Here is a 24,117-nt window from a genome sequence, read left to right as displayed (position 1 = left end):
TAGTGCTTCAGGTTAAGAACATTGCTTCAGGATGAGAACAGAAATCGTGCTCCGGCAGTGCAGCAGCAGCAGGAGGCCCCATTAGCTAAACTGGTGCTTCAGGTTAAGAACAGTTTCAGGTTAAGAATGGACCTCCGGAACGAATTAAGTACTTAACCCGAGGTACCACTGTACAGGCAACCGACCATTAATAGGTAACTTTGAAGTAGTCACGTGGAAGCAGGGAATATCCTTGCCAAGTAGCGATGAGAATTGTGCCATTCCTTTGTTTCCCTGGATTTCTAATTGGTGGGATATTATGGATGGATTTTCATGCATATTTAGATATCCACCTTGGTAAGTTCCACTCAGTAAATAGTTGTGTGCACACATCCATTGGTAAATAGTGGAACTGGAGTAGGGATAATGTGTGTCAGGGACATAATAGCTCTTTGAGCAGCAGTAGTTCAGTTTGGATAAGGTCCTTAAGCAGGGCTGGGAATCATTTTAGTATATTAAGGATCTGAAACCTTTACAGGCACGGAAGTTAACATACCTCTGTGGTTCAATCTATACATGACATGAGACATTTGAGAATGGATATCCCAATAAACTTTTTTTTTTAAAAAATGGACTGGAGCAGTGGAATCTGGATTAGGTATCCTTGCTGCAGGGATGAAGGACTTGCTCCCTCTCCTCTCCCCCCTTGTGATAGCCCCAATCCAAATCACTCCCCCAAATGTTTTTACGAGAAGAGAAATTGTGTTGAGACATAATTTGTGTGTCTGCCCTTCTATACATCTCTCCTTAAGAGTTACGCGGAATGGGCTACTTTGCATTTAGGGTTTTTAATTTTTTTAAATAGTGTCTGCAATAGTTTTTGTAGTACTTTCGAGGGTTAACCAATTGCCAACATAACAAAACTAAATGGAGAGCAGACAAGTAATTACTGGTCGGCTAGTTAAAATGAAAACCATTTAAATATAAGAAACAGAATTATTATAGCCTTGTAATGCTATATTTATAAAACAATCAAAGTAGAGGAAAGTCTTACTCAATGCAAAATGTCGATTTATTCCAGTATTTCCCAGAATAAAATCTATCAAGGAAAAAAAGTCTCAATAAACCCACTTTCTGCTATAAGGCAGTAAAATCCCTTCACTAAATTGCTATTTAAAATGCTTTTATACTGATGACAATGACTTACCATATCTTCAGTTGTGCCTTTCACTTTGTATGTTGCCCATAATTTCCCATCATTACTATATGCAATTTTGTATGATTTTATATATTCTGGGCTTCCGATTCTCTTGGCACCTTGAGTTATAACACCAGTGATTCTCATCTTCCTCTGCAGGTTTATCTGAAATTATAATAATGTGCTTTCAGTGACCACCAATGGTGGGATGATTGGTATTATGATGCTTCATTTAGATTTTGGTAAAATGTCTGCTTTGGCTGCATTTCTCTAATATACTGAATTTCCATCTGTCTGAGGCTTCATTTGGGCTAGAGATTAGCCCTAAAAGATAGAACACTGTATTCATTTCAGAGAAGATTAGATACTAAAGCAGGGATGGGGGAAACTGTGGCACTGCAGATGTTGCTGGAATTCAACTCCCATCAGCCCTAGCCAGCATGGCCAAGGTCCAGAGATGACGGAAAGACTAGTTCAGCAACATCTGCAGGGCCACCTGTACTAAAAAATAACAATCTTACAATGTTTTTCAGTTGCAAGTAAATAAATGCAGGTATAGGAAATAATATAGAATAAAATCTATTTTACAAGTTGATTTCCAGTCTGGCAATCAGGTTCATGTTGTGCTCACTGGTATTACTCCTGGAATTTGCCGTTTAATCTCATTTCAAGAAAAAAAACTCAAAACAAACAAACATAGCATGCACAAATGCATTATGTCCCCTACGGGACCGCCTCTCCTGGTATGCCCCACAGAGGAACTAACGGTCTGCAAATTAAAACATCTTGAAGGTCCCAGGCCACAGAGAGGTTAGGCTGGCCTCAACTAGAGCCAGGGCTTTTTCGGCTGCAGCTCCAACCTGGTGGAACGCTCTGTCACAAGAGACAAGGGCCCTGCAGGACTTGACATCTTTCCGCAGGGCCTACAAGACAGAGCTGTTCCACCAGGCCTTTGGTCAGGGTGCAGCCTGACTCCCTCCTTTGGCAATCTTTACAAAACTTTAGTTTATGGTTGCCATCAATTTTGATTTTAATTAATTTTTATAATGTTTTTATAATGTTGCACTATTTTAGTGTTGTTAGCCGCCCTGAGCCCAGGATATAAATAAAAATTATTATTATTATTATTATTATTATTATTATTATTATTATTATTATTATGTCCCCTACGAGATGCAGGACGGCTAAAGAAACACAGCTCTCTGTGCAAATTATCAACGCCAAGGATCCCCCAAGTGGTCAATACTGACTCCCTGGGTTCGAAACACTGCGGGGGGGGGGGTGGATAAAGACCTAAGGGTTGAAAAGGGCCTGAGGTGGTGTACAGTATAGTGCAAAAAATAATCAGGAACTATGAGCCTCAGAAATGTAGCTCCAGCATGTATTCTTATTCTTATTTATTATTTATTAAACTTCTGTACCGCCCTTCACCCAAGGATCACATGATGGTTTACAATATAAAAACTCAAAAATACGCAGCATGATAGGAAGCAAAACAATACTTCCCACAATACTTGCCAATGAGGAATTTCTGTATTTAACTTTTTACTAAGGTATTAATTGAGGTTATAGAGAGATATTCCTTGACTACGAGCCTAAGGATTTGGATTGGTGTCAATTACAACTTCATAAGCTCATCAAGCAGCCACTGAAGTGCTTAGGAAACCCTGCTTTGGTGCTGCATTGTGTAGTTCTCCCATTCAGTGTTCTCCTTAGTCAGCCATGTCTTCTTCCCTGATCACTGCCAAGCTTCAGGGGCCCTGAACAAGATGCCTTCTGGCAAAGCATAATTATTCCTAAATCATGACACCCTGACTGCTCTCCCCTCTTTGCTGGCAGTTTCTCCTTTCCCACCCCTTAGATGTTGCCCTGGACACTCTGCTTCCTCCATTAGAGGAAAGGAACATTAGAAATGGGCCCTTTGTCTCTCCCCACATTTAAATATTTACAGTTCAGGTCAGGCAGTCTGATGAATTGTTCAGAGAAGTGCCAGCCAAAGCTACAATCTTTGTTGCCCGAGAGTGCCTATGAACTGCCCATCAAGGCCTTCATCAACTATCACTGTCTCTGGCAGTTTTGGGGGCTCATTGTTTGGGGCCATGAATTTATATCCTAGCCCTAATGGCAGCAAATTGGATGCATCATCATCATCATCATCCTCATGGTTTGGGGCCCTGAATTTATATCCTAGCCCTAATGGCACCAAATCGGACACATCATCACCATCACCATCAGAATACATTCCATTGGGAGGACAACTGTGCCCTTCAAAGGTGGCATATCCCTCATTTAATAAATAAATCAAATATTCCATTTTATGACCTGTGAGCATCCTCAATACTCATTGGGCCATCCTGCCAAAAAATAAATAAATGTATGCATGTTTGCAAATCTTTGGGTTTCTCCAACCCTGTTGATATCTCCCTTTTGGGTGTGGATGTTGCCACTTTAACTGCAAAATGATCTACAGTAAGATCTGAACTTTGGAAATATAGTTCTTTTCATGTTATTCACTCAGGAAAATACACTATCTATTAGTAATCCAGTTTCTGCTGATGTGTATAAGGTTCCATGTTACTCACAGACAGTGCTTTTTTTCTGGGGATACGCAGGGGGTACGCATACCCCTAGACATTTTGTGAATCTAAGTTTGGCCTCATTGAGGGGCAGTATTTCAATATGAGTAGGAAAAAGAGAGTACCACTAAACATTTTTTTTGAAAGAAAAAAAAGCACTGGTCACAAAAGAAACATAACCATGTTTTCTAGCTATGTGGAGAGCACAATTGGTTACTTGTCTACTTAAATATACATTTTTCTCTATGTAAATATGCTTGGGTCTCACTGCCTCACTGGCTGGGTGATGCATGACAAAATAATAATGGTTCTTCATAAGTTCTATGCAATAAAAATTGGAAATTTCTTCTAGGTTTTTTTTAAATAATTCTGCAAAACAAAGTTGGTTAGGAATCAGGACTCCCTCTTATTTCCCTCCGACAATTAAATCTGTTCTGCACTACATTTTGGAGCAACAAAACAAGTAAAAATGTAAATAGTCTCACAGGGTAAAAAAATAACATACGGTTAAAAGTTTGTGTTTAGCTATTTCAATGAAATGCCTTCTTTTTCTCTGCAAGTGAAAAGAATGCAAATAGTGTATGTTTCATATTCACCAATACACAAAGGTTGTTTGATTTATGACCCAAAAGAAATAGTACGTTAGATGATTGGTTATCCAAACAAAGCATAATTATTCCTAAATTCCCTGCCAACTCCTTTGACTTCTGGGAATAAATTAACCTAAATTTACAACTTTATGAAGGAATGGAAAGGAGAAAATTCTGGTCATGCCTTTTTCAAAATTGATTTTTAAAGAAGTAATACATTTTCAACTTTGCTTACTGTCTGCTGCTTATTGTTTATATAGCTTATTTTCATCCTTGTAGCGTAATTGTTTTTAACATCCCTACCACAAATAATTTGCATGGTAACAGTTAACAGAACCATGCAACAGTTTCAGAAACCCTGTTGTAGCAATGGGTTTTGAACAGCATTCCTAGCAAAGTACTGTTGTATTAGAGCTCCTCTTCTTTATTTATTGCCAAAAGCAATGAAAGACAAGTGCCTGAATTGGAGGAGTTAGGAGGCATTTAATTTAATCCTCACATCTCCTGATTTCTCTCAATTTTAGCCAAAGCAAACACCCACCCTTAAACAAGTAAATGTGTAATTCTATACATGTCTACTCAGAAGCAAGCTCTGATGAGTTCAAATGGACTTACTTCCAGGTAAGTGTATGGGATGGGTTGGAGGATACCTCAAACTCACCTAGAACAGTCCAATCCTGTTGAAATGAATATGGCTTACACTAGGGAACAATTTGTCCTTCCCTATTACCTTTGAACTTACAGTGGTACCTCGAGTTAAGTACTTAATTCGTTCTGGAGGTCTCTTCTTAACCTGAAACTGTTCTTAACCTGAAGCACCACTTTAGCTAATGGGGCCTCCTGCTGCCGCCTTGCCGCCATGCCGCTGGAACACGATTTCTGTTCTCATCCTGAAGCAAAGTTCTTAACCTGAAGCACTATTTCTGGGTTAGTGGAGTCTGTAACCTGAAGTGTATGTAACCTGAAGCGTATGTAACCTGAAGCGTATGTAACCTGAAGGGTATGTAACCTGAGGTACCACTGTATTTCTGTAAAATCTTCTGTACAATTATCTATAGCTACACTTGTTGTTTCTCTCCCTTCCCCACCACTGCCCAGCCAATTGAAGACATGAAGTCCCAAGGAAAGCAAGCTTACAATGCAACTTTAGACAGATCTGCTCAGAGGTTAAATGCCACTTATTCCGATGAATCTTTCTCCCTGGGCAAGTGTGTATAGGATTTATGCAGTAATGGAGCTTGATTTTAAGCATTTCAGGGATTACAAAGTCCAGCACTTCAATAGGTGACTTGGGGGAGGGGGGAAAACAAGCTTGATTAAGTTTGCCATCCTATATCTATCTGTCTAGGAGTATGCCTCTTTGCAATCAGTGGGATTTACTTCTGACTGCACTGTAAGATAGTATATGAAGTGCATTTAAGAAATTCTTGTGACTAATGTGAGCCTGGGAAAGTACTCGGGATATGCACATAGAGTTTGAAAGAGGGGGGAAACAGGGTGATGAAATATGAATATAGCAATCCAACAACTGAGAATCCCAGTGGCTGCATATAGCACTGTTGTGTACCCACCAAGTCTTCTGAGGCCCTTCTTCAAACTACATCTCTAAACCCTACCAGAAGTCTGTACATCAAAGTGAATGAACCTCTGGAGCAAGCAAGCAAGCATTGGTGTGACATAAGAAGCTTGTAGTCATAACAGCAAATCTGGACAACACACGCAGAAGTACTTATAGGAACACATACAGAGTCAGACCTTTGTTCCATCTAGCTCAGTATTATCTGCACTGACAGACAGTGGCTTCTAGGGTTTTTGTCTAGGGCTTTCCCCAGCCCTAACTGGAGATGTTAGGGATTGAATCTAGACCTTCTACAAGCAAAGCAGATTCTCTACAAGAGAGATACAGGTCTTTCCCTTTATATTTGCTTTGGGTGGGGGCTGTTATTTTTGTGAATCACATTGAAATCTGAATGACTCGCAGTGAGACAGTATAGCATTGCTATTGCAAAAATCTATTAGGCACGGTAGTAGGACAAGAATTCCCCGAAGATTAGAACAACAGATTTGAACAAAGAACCCCCAAGAATTAATATTATGCTGGTGAAATTTTGGTCTTTGGCACATGCACACAGAGGCAAAGTGTTTATAAGGAAGGTGGATATTCTGCAATCTTCATTATTTGGACGAAGAAGCCGTGCCACTTCAACAGCACTATGGGATGAGACTTAGTGCCACGTGAAAACAATGCTATTACTTAATAGATCCCAGGTAAGATCCTCCCTCTATTGTGTGGGCAGGTAATCCCTCCCCTACCTGGCCTGGTCTCCTTGGCAACGCTTCCCCCAGGTGGGATTGGACAACTGACTGAGGTAGGCGGAGACCTCCAGGTATCCCACCTGAGGGAAGGCAAAGCCAAGCCTATGCTGATGGGGCCGCTCCAGATCTAGGCTGTGCGCGTCCACGCAAAGGGCGCCCCCCTGTTTTAAGCAGGGAGCGGTCATTACTTAATAGATTGTGTTCTACCACCCTTTATATGTCACTTTCCAGGCTTTAACAGCACTATCTGAGGAGTCAAATAGATTAAGCAGAAGGTCCCTGACCTCTGCAAAAGCAACATTAAATCCTTACTTTCTCATATACCTTCACAAATGTAAAGATTAACATACCAGGGCTGAAACAAATATTTGCAAATATTTGAAATGTGGTAAATCTTCCAATTTAACCTAGTTATTTCAAGCACAGGAATACTGTAACAGTACTATTTAAACTTTTTTCAAAATAATAATAAAAAAGAGTGGTTATCTTCTTATACACAGATGCCGAGTTTAGCCTGTAAGGTAGAGCTGGCTGCCAGTCAGACTATTAAGATCTGACTTGTAATTTTGGCCCTGGGATTTGGGAATCACAGGAGACTTGTTAGCTTGCTGAATAATTTATTCCAACAACCAGCAAATATGTAAAATATAGGAGTTAAACATTCACATGGAATCCTAAACATGGAATTCATTCTCTCCAGGTATTATTCACAGTCTGATTTATTACCTGTTATGGACAGTGCAAATGGAGAAAAGTGTATATCACCTTTTATTCCACTTTAGGAATGAAATTCTCTCTGGGCTCTTTGTCCATTATATTTTTGTTTCACTTATCGTGGTCATATATATATATTCTTTTTTACTAATTATCCCCACAAATGTATAAACACAGGAACTGCAGACTTTAGGCATTTGTCTTCTGTGTTCTATGAACATGCAAGTGGGGAGAGTGACGGTGAGAGCACTAGCTTAACTTCTCCATGAGTTGGTTGGAGGATATGCTGAAGACAGACAACAGAGTAAATGAATACATCATACAGATGTCAGAGAAGAATCTTCACCAATATTTAAGAAAGACTAGCTGAGCGTCTTTTGAAGATGGCATTAGACAGAGCAGGCACACATACACAGGTCCATATGGTCTTTCCCACTATGGTTAGATGTATTATATTCCTGTCTAAATTATACTAATTTTACTGTGCCAACTTGATGTTGGCAAGGTAAGGGGAGGAAGCCACAATGTTGTGAAAGCATCAAACATGCCAACTAGATCCAAGTGCAGCAGCAGATAGATTAGCACCAAACAATTTGGAGACTCCATTTAAATGTCCCATGATGCTCTGAAATGATTCTGCATCGGAGCATTGTAAGAAATTAACATGGAGATACAGGCTTCCTGGCATGGGAGCTTCAGGTCAGGCCCCAGCCCTGTTGGGGCCCCAGGCAGCTGCCTGAGGATGCTACATTCTGACGCCAGGGCTGATGCTCTACTGCAGGCATAGGCAACCTCGGCCCTCCAGATGTTTTGGGACTACAACTTCCATGATCCCTGGCTAACAAGACCAGTGGTCAAGGATGATGGGAATTGTAGTCCCAAAACATCTGGAGGGCTAAGGTTGCCTATGTCTGCTCTACTGCTTCTGTTGGTACTAGGCAGAGCAGTGTTATCCTTTGCTGAATCTCAAAAATGCTTCTCTTTTCAATCATAGGCTGCTGCGTACACAGTAATTGTGGAGATATGCAGATCTACTGTTGTGGGCATGTTTGCCGGCTTTGATGAGACAGCTACAGACATTCGTGGATTGGGATAATTTGATCACAGTTGTCTATCCTCAAGGTTGGATTACTGCAATGTGCTCTATGTAGGCCTACCCTTGAGGTTGGCCAGAGGCTGCAACTGGTGCAGAACACAGAAGCTAGGTTGCTTGTAGGGTCACATGACCACCAGCATATAAACACCCTCCTCATGGGATTTGCACTGACTGCCAGACAGACTGCTATTGGGTCAAGTTCAAGGTCAACATATAAGGCCCTCTGCAGTTCAGCAGCAGGCCATTTGAGAGACTGACTATATTATTCCTGATATACCCAGTAGATCCCTGTGGTTTGAGTTTGTCCTGCTAGTTCCAAACATCTCAGAAGCTCAGTCTGCAGTATCTTGGAGCAGGACTGCCATATTCTGTGGAATAGCACTACTCTCAAGATAAAACAGGCACCTACTATCTACAATTTTCAGAAAGAATTGAAGACATTTTTGTTCTGTCTGTCTTTCCCAGCTGGATGAACTGATCAGTGTCATGAATGTCTATTTTGTATGGCTTTAGTTTTCTTCATCCAGTGTGTTTGTTTGTGTGTATGTTTTCAACTGTTTGTTGTTGTTTTTTGCTATGTTTATTGTACATCACATTGAGATGCCTGTTTAGCAGTAATAATAAACTAGTGGCTAGAACTGGATCAGTGCCTATATGTTTTATTCTGCTTCAGAATGAAAATATCATAAAATTCTGATTTTTCTTTTTATTCCCTTTATCCTAAGGGCTCAACTCATTTGGTTTTCGCTGGGAAACATCACTTTATGCCTCCGAGAGTTTACAGAATTAGACAGACTGAAAACTTGCTTGGTTTGTTTCTTCTTCTTATTAAGTTATTATTTTAGTCCCAAAGGTAGTTGCTGTGAATGCTATTAATGGAAAGATATGAATTATTCAGCTACTGGCATGTTTAAACGTCAGCTTCCATACAAAGCCCACAATCAGCCTCCTGTTTTACAGAATTCTGCAGTCACTTAAATTGCATTTAATTTACAAAGTATTGATTATAAGCTTAACTATGTTTAGCAAAAGGATAATATTAATTACTTTATTCCTTGGCATATATTTTACATGATTAAGTTCCTCTATGCCATTTCCCAGCATTTGCAGGCTAAAAACGTGGAGTAGGGCAGAGAGATATATACAACCAGGAAAGAAAAATGTGAGCAGCACAAATACTTCAGATTAAGCTATTAAAAAGGGTTGCTTTGTTCCAGTGAGGAGACAGGCTCAGAGAAGTAATACACAGGAACATTTGGTTCTTTCCAATTTCTTTTTGCTTTTTACTTGTTTTTAACCTTTTTTGATTTTCTTATTTGGTTTTGTGTTTATAAATTCAGGGTACGGGGGGTATATTTCAGGGTTGTGGGATAACTATACATCAACTTTTTATATACAAGCCACCAAATATATATTGTCTTGAGCATTTCTGGACAGACTAGGACAGTCTGCATTAGTTTCTGATACAGGATCTCTTAAGGACCTTCTAATAGCGGACCCTGGTGTAGGTCAGGGGTGAGGAACTGCATTCGGATGGTGGACCAGATGCTTAATTTCTCCACCCGCAAGGGCCAACTTGGGCAGGACCGCCCACGAATCAAAGTTCAAAGGAGATTGCTGTCATAGTAACTTCATTTGAAGACATACTTTCAGGGCCAATCAGCTTCAAAGTGCCTCCTGTTGGTCCATGGTTCCAGAAAGCAACTTTGAAGTCATCCCTTCCTCAAGTTCCAGCTGCTCTCAGAACCTCAGTGGGAGCTGCTTCTGCCCAGTAAGTGAGGTGCAAAGGGCAACACCAAGGAAAGCTAAGGATGAAGGAGGAACTGCTGCCTGTAAAATCCTGGCATCATATGAACAGCATCATATTTTCATTCTTTAAATGAGATTTTATGGCTATAATTTTTTGCAAGTTGCTTTGAGAGCTTCTTGGAGCATTCACAGCAAAACTATAAAGATAGTAAACATGCTTTCAATCCTTAACAAATAATAAGACACAAAATAGAGCTGTGGGAGCAACTGGTAGACTGCAACTATTTCTCTACCCTCGAGCGACGATTGAATATTTGTTATCATCTCAGCCACCTCAAAAATAGATGGCTCTATTTTTCATCACATTTCTTAGTTTTGTATTCTTGTAGCTTTTAACTCGGCGCTGGCAAGACAAGTGCGACAGGAAGAACCCTTCAGTTTTATTTCTATGTTGGTTCAAGATTAATAAGAAAACTTGAACACCGAAGAAGCTGAAGAGCAGGCTCTCCACTCACCCATGCTACCACAAAAAATTGGTCAAAGGAAAAGTTAAGAATTTTCAGATTTCAGCTGCAAAACAACAAGAATCCTATAAGAAGAAGAACAAAATAAGACATACTTTTGACAATTTATGGGCCTTATCCAAAGTGAATTAAAGGCATTTTTAAAAGTCTGCATTATTCCTTTGCTTAGTAAAGAACGTAAGACAATACATCTCATTAAAAATTGAAAGCACTTTGTTTGGGAACATGCTATGTGGAGTAAAGCAGAGGGAAAAAGAAAACTTGATGAGTCTCAAGAGGAAGTCTGGCATTGTAATTAGGTTTTTTTTCTTTTCCTTCTGTCTTCCAACACCTACTGAGTAAAAATATCACAGCACAGATGCCCTGATCAACATTATTCAACGTTCTGGCTCAAAGAACACATGAAGTTAATTATGTATAGTTTTCCTCCCTGATATTTTTCGCTGTGTCTTTTTAAAAAAATAATCTAAAGCAACTGCCCAGGCTTCAATCTCCAATTAAAAATCAGTAAGTAGAAGAAGATTTCTTACCCTTCCCTCTCTATCATTTTCCCACCTCCTGATTTCTCGATTCACCTTATATTTGGCTTCCAAAGTCTCATTAGAAGTAGGCTACAATTGTACACTTTCCCTATCCTCAATATCCTCCTCAATATCCCCCTCAATATATGAGAGAGACACACACTCAGCCTGATCAGTGGTAAAAGTACCTTATTTATGGTCCATCCAACCTTTCAACCAATCGGATTTGTTTCTGCCCTACCCCAGATCAGACCATTTTTCTCATCTAATGAGTGACAAAGAATTTTCATCCAACAAGGCAATCAAAAGTGAAAAAACCCCACAATTCTTCGGATCAGTCTGATGCAACTTACTACTCAACTTATCACACACACTGGCAAAGGAAGAGGCATGCGGGGGGGGGAGCGCCCCGCCCCTGGGCAGCGCGATCCTGGCAGGGTGCCATTGTGGCTGCCCCCCTGCCCATGCTGGGCACCACACCCATACGGACAGGGCACCACGCCCCCAGGATGCGCACCAGCCCTGCCCCCACCTGCTCTCCGCCCCCCAGTGCCGAAGCACGAAGCTCCGCCACTGATCACACACAGAGTAAACTTTTCTAGTTCAATGTAAAACAAACCCTGTCCAAGTAAACACGTTTTAAAATGTGATTTATTCACACCTATATAGCTAAGGAGTCACACATAGACTTACTTCCGCTTCTTCTGGGGCAAAAGAACTTCTTACAGAGTAATCCACCCCCAACTCCACCCTGGTTGATGGTGTGTGTGTTTGGAGGGGGAGGGGGGAAATGATATGCAGATATTACTCCAGTTCATACATTTATTTGCAATAGGAAGAAGTGTGTTTACTTGAATCAGGGACTGTATTTAATTTTCTTTAACACAACTACTTACAGCTGCTTGAATATGTAGGATCTATCTTTTACAATTAATAAGGAAGCAAATATACTCAAGCTTTGTTGTAATTAGGATGAACAACCAAATAAGTATAGATCAAGCAAGCTACAGTATGTTACTGAAACAGAGAGGCACCGTAACAGTGTTTTGGCTTTCCAGGACCTTTATTTATAGCTATGTGTAAGATTACTTTTAAAATCTCTTTCTAAATGAAATTTGTAATTTTCCATCAGGGATAACTTAAATGGGATCATTAGGGCTAAGCAGTAAATTAATGTACTTGGTATAATATGTCCTTAGGGATGCAAGCTTTAATCAGAACTGGGTAAGTGTTGAGAGTTGGATATTCTCTTTAGCTAAGACCAATGCAAAATAGCTTCTCCCCAAAGAGCTGATAATATATGCCACCATTCTGCTTTGATTCCCTGCCATCAGGATATTGAAATGCTTGCACTCATGAAACAACAACGAGCAATAGATAAATTAATAGCCTAGATGGAGAAAAAGGAAGGACATTATGGGATCAATTTGTGCTTTCTCACATGGGAAGATCAAGGATCAATTGATTTCCACACCTAGCCTACAGATCAATGTCTGTGGGTGGGTTTAGCAAGGAAGCTTATTTTGCATTCTGACACTTGAGAGGAAGTTCAGCTCTGTTTTTCTCTATCAGCCAGTGGAGGTCTCCCTACTCCTGTAGGGTGAGAAGGATTCAGTAAGTGACAAAATCCCTGCAGCATACAGTACAAATGGACTAAATTCATGAGAAGTGTTGACAAACTCCAAGAGATACTTGGAGATGAACTCATGTGCTTCTAAAAGCCCACATTAAATGGGAGGAGTGGTTTCAAAGCCTGCAAATTATTCTATGTCCCTGATCAAGGTAAAACCCAGAGAAACCCCTTTCCACATGTATCTCCCAACTCTTGCCATCTCTGAAAACATTTTCACCAGCCTCTCAAACAAATTTCCACTAGTCCCTGGCAAGAGTAGCAGTGGAGGCTCTTTCCTTTTCTTATTCCTTTTCTGTCACTCTGATATGCTGAACAGGTGTTTGACTAAATGCAAAGCCTGAAGAATCTTGAAAGTTAGAACAAAATAAAAAAATTCCTTCCAGGAGCACCTTAGAGACCAGCTAAGTTTGTGATTGGTATGAGCTTTCGTGTGCATGCACACTTCTTCAGATACACTGAAACAGAATTCACCAGACCCTTATATATAGTGGGAGGGTGGGTGGGTTTTTCTCAGAAGGGTAGTAGGAGATGGGTGATTGACTCATACCAATCACAAACATAGTTAGTCTCTAAGGTGCTACTGGAAGGATTTTTTTAATTTTGTTTCGACTTGAAAATTAGGTCGTTCAGTTGGTAAGGTAGGTCTGCTGCAACTCAGGAACTATATCTCCCATGCTCTCTGGACTTTGTGCACCAGTATATGGTTATATGGTACAGTGTCTATTAACCACAAACAAAACATGCTCATAGTTTGTTGTAGGTAATGGTTTATTGTTGTTGTTTAGTCGTTTAGTTGTGTCCGACTCTTCTATACGGATCTTTGTTGACAAGGTGATGTCTCTTGCTGGTTTATAAACCGTGGTTTAGATCAACCATGGCTTAGCATAATGGGTAGACTGGCCAGGCATTATTTCCAAACACTCCCTTTGTTGTATCCTTCCTGCCTTTCTGGACATATTTGTTCTAAAAGCTAAAAGTTACACTAGCCGAGGCAGAGACAACAAACTTATTCATTGCTTGGAGTTAAAAAGAAAAGGCTGAGTTTACTACAATAGGTTAAGAGATGAATTTGATCATATCTAAGTGGTGGTTATTAAAATCAAATATATAAGATGCTATATCTTCCAACAAAGTTAAATCAGCATTTTTTGGTCTTAATGAAGCAGTAAGCATTTAACATGGATGTTCTTTTATTAATTCTGTAAATCTACAAGGAGTGCTTTAAAGTTAGATATGAGTGTGTCTCCCTTAATTTGCTTTCAATGCCATAGCCACTGACCCTCTAAATTGCAAGCCAATTATAAACATTGTAGTTCTAGTAGTAGTTGCATGCTGGGAGCATAAATTTAGAATGGTAATTTTAATATTCAGTTCATTAGGATGATGCTCGAAAAAATAAATTACATATTTATTGGTTAGTGTTTGTCATGCACCTGGAAAAGGGAGGAGGTGGCACATTTACAACAAAGAAAAGTACACAACACACCTGACAATGCAGTCCTGTACATGTTTACTCAGAAGTAAGTCCCACTTAATTGAAATCTTTCATGTGATATGTAACATGAAAAAACTCCTGAATCTCTCAGACTGGGAGAGTACAATATTGTTAACAGAAGGCAAAGACTTCTGTTAGTAGCATGAGGCTACTTCCTCATGCTGCTGTGTTTAAGTTAAATATTTTAAAGCTATTGAGTGGTTTCCAACATTAGTCATACTCAGAGTAGACCGACTGAAATCAATGGACTTTAGTCCAATAAGTGACATGCAGTGCAGTATGAGCAGTCTTCCTTTCTTCTTTCCTGCTTACCCTGTTTGTTGTTGTTGTTGTTGTTGTTGTTGTTGTTGTTGTTGTTGCATATGCAGGATGCAACAACTAGCTCTCACCCACTGATTTAAATGAGTCTACTCTGAGTATGACTTACGGTAGTTGGATATCATCCATTTATTCAATTTCTCTTCCTCCCTTCATCACCAAGTGACAAACATTCTTGAGTTGAACCAAAGGAAGCTCTGTAAATGCCATCTTGGTAGTCAATATAACCCCACAATTAATTGGTAGTTCTAACAACGAATTCACACATATGTTTACATTCACTTGAAGTGCTGGGCTCTGACTCCAGAAAGGTAAACTATCCGTAAGACTTGGGTATTTGCCACCTATGCCCTCATCCTGTCAGGTGAAGTGATGGGAAGACCTGGCCAAAGTGGCATAAGCCGCTTTGTGTATAAAGAATGTATGGACACTTGATTTGGGTTACAGACAAACTATCTTCTTACTGCGGTGTCCGCCCCATGTCTCTAAAGGCTGGGAGACCTGGCAGGCAGATTTTCTGTAAGCGTATGCCTTCCTATAATAAAGGACTAGAACTGATCACTGACATTTTGGGCATACTTCTTTGGTATCCCTGTACCCAACCTCTCCTACGAGCCCTCCTTTGGGCCAGTGGATCAGGACATTTCTCATTATATTAATCGTAAGCCACAATTAGAGGACTCTGAAATGGCAGCATATGCATTGTTAAATAACCAAAAATAACAAGCACATGTCCAGATTATATATACCCCTCTGGCAATGGTTCATTAAGGTGAGAAGCCTCAAAGGCAATCTTTCTCTTATGTTACTCTCTGTGGTGACTGGAGCTCTTATAAATACCATCCGTTAAAACTCCCATTGAGTTAGGTAGTGACCTATTGCGTTTTATGAAGCGGAGGGGGAGGTAATGTGTAACAATATGCCTTTCAGCAGATGATGCCACTACAGCAATAATGAACAAATACATTTCTGCAAACTGGAATGTATGCTCAACAGATTTTTGTGGCGGCAGGTTCCTGCTTTCTGATAAGGCCTGGAGCACTTAAAAGGTCTACAGCGATCGCAATAAAAATGCCTCCTCATAAGTCTAGGCCTCAATTAAAGGTTGTAAATAAGAATCCTGATAATAGTTTGCCATTTGTGTTCATCAGTTACTTAAGTGATGTTGGCAACAGAGGCTAGGAGACTTCCTGCCACCCACCCACCCTCTCACAGCTCCATCTGTTACCTGAATCCATGGCCATCTGTCGTTTTCTGCTGCAGTCCAAGCATTTACAAGACCTTTCTTGTTAAGTCGTGCATAGTAAGGATACCATTTCTGCAGCCCAAAAAGTGCCCGATGGGTAGATGATGCAGTAATTTGCTGGTTTGAAATTATTCCGCCTTCAATTCCCAATGGCCCAGAGCATTCTGTAGGAAAAGAAGGGATGAAAAGAAGAAAAGATACAGAACATTTGAAACACAAGAGTATGGATAATAGATTCCTGACTAGGGACAGGTGAATCTGTCAATTTCTGTTACCCCATAATTTCTCATTTCTCCCATCATAAATTTAGTTCTTTACATTTTCACACCAGTTTGTTCACGTTCTTTTTGGAGTATACAGTATCTATTTGATTAATAGATTAATTAATAGTCTATATCTTTGATTCTTTGCTTTAAATAGTCTATATTTGCTTTAAATAGTCTATATCTTTGATTCTTTGCCTTTTTATTTTTTAAAAATCATATTTCTCTGTAAGCTTATTTCACTGTATTTTGATCTATCATTAAAGGTGAAAATAAAACCTGTGATTTCAAAGCCTGTCAATAGTGTTGGAGGAAAATCAATTTATTTCATGGGGGGGGGGAAGCATTTCATATATAATCAGGATCATACATTTCATCTATGAACAGATTTGTTAGCTGCTGCTAAACCTAGCAGAAGCCCAGTTACAACAAGAGTTTTAGCCAATATACTTCCTTGATGAGAAAAATTGGTATAAGTTCAGACAATTCTGAACAAACAAAATGTTTTGGCAAGGAGGAGAAAGTAGAATCCCATATTAGTACTAAACAATATATTTGTTTTATTCTATTTATATAATAAAAAGACAACATCAAGATATTAAATGGGTTGGTTAAGACATACCACATCATGATTCATGTATTCCCTTTTGCCATCCTATTTCCCTGAGGTGCTCAGATTTCTTTCTGACCAGAAACAAAACATTGTTTCCTGGATTATCTGAACTGAATAAACTATGGTTTGCAAACCAGGAGACCAACCACTTCTCAGTGTAGAAAATCCACAGCTAGAGATTTCAAATATAGTTTAAACTATTGTATACATTCATGGTTTATCCTGTTCAGATATAACAATGAGCGATGATGTGCCATTAAAAACAAGGGAGGGAATCAGAGCACATGGAGGAAAGAGGGAGGATGCTAATATAGGCCATATTCATGTACAGGAGGCTGATGTCAACTCCTGACATCCTTAAGCAGCTGCCAAGACTGCCAGGCCCACAACTGATACCTGTCTTTGACTCTACACATTGAGCTTCACGAGGTGAGTGGATCTAGCCACCCTCTTATTTTCCCACAATGCTCCTGACACAGAGTCATTCTAGGTGCACTGTGGAAATTAAAAACACACAGCTCTCCACCACTGTTTAAAGCATTGCCACTGAAGTCAAATAGGTTCACTGAGATCCACTGGCAATGGAGGGAGGGGGAGCACAAAAGCACACTTCGCCCTGATTCCCCTCTAGGAAGCAGTCCTGTTAGTATCATGGTTTGGGTGTTATGTGTGAATTTACCCAGTGGATATTGAACCAGAGTTCTACAATTGCAGGGAGCTTCCATTGCCAGGTTCAACAAAGGTTTGTGTGCAAAGGCAGCACAGTTCCCATCAACAATTGGTAATGTGTTTTCCACTGTCAGAAAGTGGGAGGCATCACTGGTGTGCTTAGAGTAGCAGTAGGGGCAGGAATAATTTGTATCAGGAATAATTTACATCACAATCTGTTGATGGCTTAAACGGATCTCTAATAGGTGCACAACAAAATGTAGTATCTTTAAAATAATGGTTGCCGCCGGAAGACATTGCTTTATTGTTATTCAAGGTGATGCTGCAGTCTTGGATGCATTCTTTTAACTTATCCAGCTAGCAGAGCTCCACAAGAAGCCATCAGAAGCTCAACACAAACAGATTTCAAATGGGAGACATGTGAAAAGCAAATATGCTTTAGACATCTGTGGTCCGCTTCTCCATCCAGTGCCTAATTTTGTGGAATGAGATAACTCTGGCTGTGCTTAGTATGGCATGATAATAGTACTGAACACAAACCCTGACAGTGGGATTATAGATGACCTCTAATACTATGGTAGTTAATACTGATTCATGCATAAACTTCTCAACGTGCAATTTAGCTCACAGCTATTCCTGTTCTCTCACTGCTGTTTTGTGAGAGTACCATGCTTTGGGAGGAGTGAAAAATAAAGGAAAATAAACTTTATGGAGGATCTTTATAGATAGGTTGGAATGAATATTGTGGTAGTTTGTTTATTTCGTATTATTTCCATAACCAATAGAAACTATATGGGCCATTATTGGTCCTTTTTCATCCATAGCACAAAGCCTATTTTCTGCAAAGGACTAGAATGTACTGCACAAAAGCACTTGAAGACACAGAATCTTCTTTCCTTCCAGCAGACGCAGAACACTTTTCAAGCTGCTTCATTACTGTGGTACTATAAAATTATATGATTATGACTACAGGAACAATTTTAGGGGGCTATCCATTTTACTGACAGCTATTTAAAACAGTTGGCAGCCACAGATTACTGGTCCAATTTTAATTCTGCACATATTCAGTGATAATTGAACATGACTCCCCTCCTACCCTGCTCAACTTTATGAACAGAAGCCAAGTTTCTTTCTCAAGGTGGTATTTACTAAATCTTTGGAGAGCCCTTGATCTATATAGCAAGTGCATACTTGTGTTCCCTAGAAGATGCGAATCCTCATTTGAACTTTGCCACAATATATTTAAAGGAAAAAAAGTCCATCTTTTTCTTTTGTGCAAGGAAAAAGTGGGGATGGGATTGAGGCTTCGCCTTCATAGCAGTGAATATATTTGTCCACTACAAATATTGTTGAAAGGGTAGGAGGCTGAATAAGGTGAGATTTGCAGCCTATTTACTTCTTGCCACAATTCCCCACCCTCCAGATCAGGTAGGAGCAATTAAGGGCTGGCTTTTGAGGCACATTCAAAATAAATATGGAGGTCATTTGATATCTGCTGACATGTCTTCAAGGGCAAGGACAGCTCCAGGTTTGAAAGCCACATGCAACCACCAAAGTCTTAGTTAAAGACAGCCGTGGTGCGTGCCAAGAATGCAGGAATTATGTGTTGCAGTAGCACTACACTAAAGTAGCAATCCTATAGCAAGAATCAGCGGGATGAGGGGCTAGGTTCCAGTGGATTTTTGGCTGAGCCAAGAAGTACCCAGGACAGCCAGGCTGCCCCAGCCTAACTCCCTCATCCTTGACTCAGTAGAACCTATGCTGCAGGTAGAAGAGAATGACATAGGAGATCTTCTTTCCACTCACAGATTCCTATGCTGGATGTCAAGGCATTGTATGAACGGCTGGATAACCAATGCCTCTGAAAAGTTAGAGTTTCAAATGTCAATGGTTACAAGACAAAGAGAAACTTGTTCTTGTTATCATATTATTTATTGTTCAGAAAATGGTTCTAATTTTGTCCTGTCAATATAATTTTGCTCCCTGTCAAAGTAGATATACAATATATTGTTCCCTGTTTTTCTCTCTAACATGGGTAAGCCCGCAAGTATGCTAGTGTTTCTGTATGTATCATTGGCGTACATCAATCAATAAGGATAATAAAACCTTCACCTATTTCATAAAATGCATTTTGGTCCATTAATGCTGAGTTGTATTGCTTTGTCTTGTCACATCTTTCCAGTTAAATTATCAACTGAGAGGTCATCTGCTTTACTGTGGCCAACCCACACAAAAGCACCATCAAATATAATGCACTTAACATTGCTGGAAGGTACTCCCTTCAGATAATAGCTTGCTTTAGCTATGCTGCTAAAAGGGATTATCCTTTTCTTCCAAGTGTGAAATTCTGGCCTTCCACATGTATTTTAAATTGTATTCTTTCTTTTCTAAAATTTAAATGCAACAAAAGGCTTCTCCTAAAAGATGACAACAGCATTACAAGACACATTTACTAAGATAGCTTAAAACATACCAGCTGGCCTAATTCTTCAGTAAAGGCTGAGAATGTATCACATGTCCTTTGTAAACCATCAAGAATGCAATGCTAATGCAAAATGTTAAAAATGAGCTATTGACACCATACAAAGCACAACTGCATGCAAATTGCTCTAATTTAAATACGTTTCAAAAGCCACAAAGCCTGTTATTTTACTTTATTTAAATATCTATATTAGCTTTTGAAACTTCTAATAATTGTGCCAGATGTCAGTCACACAATGCACCCCATGAACGTGGGCTACAGGAGCCTGCATAAATTTATTTGTAGAATCAGAGCCACATCTTAAATTGAAATGCAAATATGATTGACACAGATACAAAGAGAGGTTTCAGGTATGTGAGAGGAGATCCAGAATTAATGTTTGCAATAAATGATGCTCAACTAAATTACCCTCCCTAATAGAGGGAAAATATCCAAGTTGCAAATTGCCAAACATTATGTGCTAAAACTAGTCAAGAGGAGTTCTGTTGGGCCCAATTGTGCCCTGTTTTCCCATCTTAAACTAATGTGATGCAAATATTATTGTATTTTGTACAATTTCTATATTGCTTGATTGCAAAAACCAACAACACCGAAACACCTCAAAGTGGTTTATAGAAAGAAAAACAACAACAGCAAAATCATCACCAAAACAGCTAATCAAATAATAAATCAGCAATAAGCTAAAAACAGATTAAAACGCATCTACACATTCTCCAAATCTGGGTAGGCTTGCCTATGCAAAAATGCTTTTGGCAGGTGCCGAAAGGAATACAGTGAACAGATTTATTTATTTCATATATATATACAAGGAGCTGCAGGGAATGGGAGATCACCACATGCCTCCCAAATGCTATGTGGAACTTCTTCATGAATGGATGGGTGCTGTTTTCCATAGCACTAGACAGATACTTCTGGGAACCTGCTGCTAAGAATTCAATAGTTCTTGCTCTACTGGGGGCATCGGGTTCAAAACTCAACCCCTATTCTGATTATTTCTTCTAGAAGTGCTCTTATATGTAAGTGTTTCTGAAAGGTCAGGAATGAGTATGTAAAACAAAAAAAGTGAAGTGAAGCAAGAACATGGCAACCATTTCTAAACAATAATGATTACAATGCAAGGCTGGCCAAAGGTGTTTTGCTGCCTGGTGTGGAGATGACACCCCTCATTCCATGTACAAAATCTGACTGGACTAGCAGCTGAATCTCATTTCAACAGTGGTGCTAGGCCAGCACCTTCCACCACACATGCTAGTTTAGGGGATGCAGAGCAGGCCAAACAAGGCACACAACCCTGAGTTTAGATGACACACAAGCCAAACCTTGGTTTAGTGTGACATGACAGCAAAAAGGACCAGGGAGAAGCAAAGCTGCTATCAGCTCCATTCTAGGAACTCACATGAATACATGTTTTGCCAAGCCAAGGTTTGGCTTAGCATAACATGTAAACTAAGCTAAATTAATACATTTATCTGAACTGAAGTGTGTCTATGTTTTGTTGACAAAATAGTTGCTTGCAGATTTTCTTTCTGCTAACCTGGAACCTGCTAACTAAATAATAACAGTTTCGATATTCTCATACGTGAATGAATGATGCCCAATTCTCTGCCTATAGGCTATATGGGTGAGGTAATTTCTTGTTAAAGATGCACAAATTGATGAAATTCTTAGGCTGTATTGGGGACCAAATAAGGGAAAAAACATGCAGGCAGGCAGTAAAACAAAATAATAATAATAATAATAAGGAAGACTGATAATTAATGTGTCCACATATGATTTATAAAAATAAAAGTCTTGATCTTCGAATGGAGCACACAATGAAATTGGCACAACTTCAGGAATTTCTGATGAGATATTTCTAATATTCAGTCTGACTAAAGACAGCAGAAGGTAACATCATCTGTGTTGGTACAGTGAATAACTTCACTGTAGTCAGGCTTGTGCTGGCAGACTGCTTTGGGAATTGCATCATTAATTTAAATCCTGCCTAACAAGATCTGCTAAATATCCCTAAATAAGTTTATCACTCATAGAACAATATAAAAGCCTCCTAATCCAAAGTTGCTATTCTTATTGAAATATTAAAATCAATAGACTGACTTAGGCAGGCTTTATCTTACGGTCCTATTATCTACATGTACAACAGAATAAGGCGGTAGAATGAATGGGCTGTCCAATTTCAGCCTGCAAGGCATGTGGTCACAGTTTTGAAACCCTGTTACATACACTCCAACATTTCTCCAGTGAAAATAGGGTCATCCCATAATTTTACTATTTATACCCCACACACCTTACTAGCTTGCCCTACCATACCCTCCAAAATTTCTCCAATGAAAGTAGGGACATCCTAAGGAAAAGTGGGACATTCTGGGTTCAAACCAGAAGCCCCCACACCACAGACCCTCCAAGTGTCCCTATTTTCCAGAGATGTCCCTGATTTAGAGAAGCCAACCCAGTTTTTGATTTGAACCTGGAATATTCCGCTTTTCCTTCGGATATTTCTGTTTTCATTGGAGAAATGTTGGAGGGTTTGGAGTTATTTGACTCCTGAGCTGTCTGAAGGAAATCCTGTATAGGGAAGTTTTTTAAAATAATGTTTAATGTTTTATTATGTTGGAAGCTGCCCAGAGTGGCTGGGGCAACCCAGTAAGATATACAGGGTATAAATAGGAAAATTATCATTATGGAATGGGACGTCCCTATTTTCATCAGAGGAATGTTGGAGAGTATGACACTTTCGCTTCAGGGTAATAGCTGGATGCCATGATTTGGGACCCAGCTGGATGTCATGACCTAGGGCCAGATGTCAAGACTCATAGTGTCAATACAGCACAGCACACAACTTGGCTCACATTCTCTGTCATATTTCTGAGACCTGGGTGCCATAACTCAGAGGTATCATAACTCAGAGCCGTACCTCAGAGCTGTAACTCAGAGGTGATATAACACTGAAGTTTGCACATCATGTACACAGCTGACCTCAGCCTGCTGGGTCTGCATAAACACGTTCCCACAGTCACAACCACAACTGCAAGGCCAGCCTGGCCTGGCCTAAGCTTGAAATAAGGGAGCATCAGGAAGTAAAGGTAAAGTACCCCTGGAAAGTAAAGTCCAGTCAAAGGCGACTATGGGGTGTGGTGCTCATCTTGCTTTCAGGCCAAGGGAGTCAGCATTCATCCACAGAGAGCTTCCCGGGTCACGTGGCCAGCATGACTTAACCACTCCTGGTGCAACAGAGCACCATGAAAGAAACCAGAGTGCATGGAAATGCCGTTTACCTTCCTGTCACAGCAGTACTTATTTATCTACTTGCACTGGTATGGTTTTGAACACCTAGGTTGGCAGAAGCTGGGACAGAGTAACAGAAGCTCACCCCATCGTGTGGATTTGAACCACTGACCTTCTGATTGGCAACCCCAAGAGGCTCAGTGGTTTAGACCACAGCACCATCCATATCCCTCTTCAGGAAGTAACTGTCCTATAGCCAAGTAGAAGACTACCTGACTTAAGCATGCTTTGTCCACATGCGTTCCTAGCCAACAGTGACACAGGAAATCATGCGTCTGTGTTTGCTACAATTGTATAAATGCTTTGTGCATTCTTTGTTCTAGACTTAGTCTTTTGGGAAGCATCCAACTGAGACTCTGTTCTGTGGCTCAGAATAAAATATTTTTACCTTTCAACCCACTGTCTCTTTATTGGCTTGGGAGGGACAACGTTTTCAATTTGGTATCAGGGGGCACCCCAGTAAAAGCTTCCAGAGGGAGGTGCTTCTGTGCAGATGCTCAGTTGGGGGCCAATGGGCCACAGCACTCCCCAAAATGGCATTCCTGAAGGGGTCGCCTCTATTTGATGTACGGCATAGAGTACATCAGAATCAAAACAGAATCAACCATGCAAAATAATTAAGCAGCCATTGGATTGGTTGATTCTGGATACATACCCAGTGTCAATGCCAAAATCTACTTACATCTGTAATCCATAAGGTTGTGGCCTATTTGAACCCAAGATGTTTGTCCTGTGTGTTTATTGTATTTTCCCATGGTACGGGCCCTGCCAGCCCTGGGTCTCCTGCTCCCGGGGCCACAATAAAGCTTGCTCACTTAAATAGTTGTGTTGCAGTACTTAGTTGGACTTC

The 24,117-nt window shown here is 40.0% G+C and overlaps 1 protein-coding gene across 1 annotated transcript in view; it reads right to left on the bottom strand.

Moving 5' to 3' along the window:
- The window catches only part of EDIL3 (EGF like repeats and discoidin domains 3), a 222,075-nt gene that overhangs the window by 60,716 nt on the left and 137,242 nt on the right, over positions 1 to 24,117 (bottom strand). The window contains exons 6-7 of the mRNA XM_083404115.1: positions 15,938 to 16,119; positions 1,187 to 1,342 (exon numbers count right to left, since the gene is read on the bottom strand). Coding sequence (XP_083260241.1) covers positions 1,187 to 1,342; positions 15,938 to 16,119 — 338 coding nt within the window. The remainder of the gene's footprint in view (positions 1 to 1,186; positions 1,343 to 15,937; positions 16,120 to 24,117) is intronic.

This window comes from Podarcis tiliguerta (genome assembly GCF_965153285.1).
Source record: "Podarcis tiliguerta genome assembly, chromosome: 11".
NCBI lineage: Eukaryota > Metazoa > Chordata > Lepidosauria > Squamata > Lacertidae > Podarcis > Podarcis tiliguerta.
This window is presented reverse-complemented; position numbering and strand designations above follow the sequence as displayed.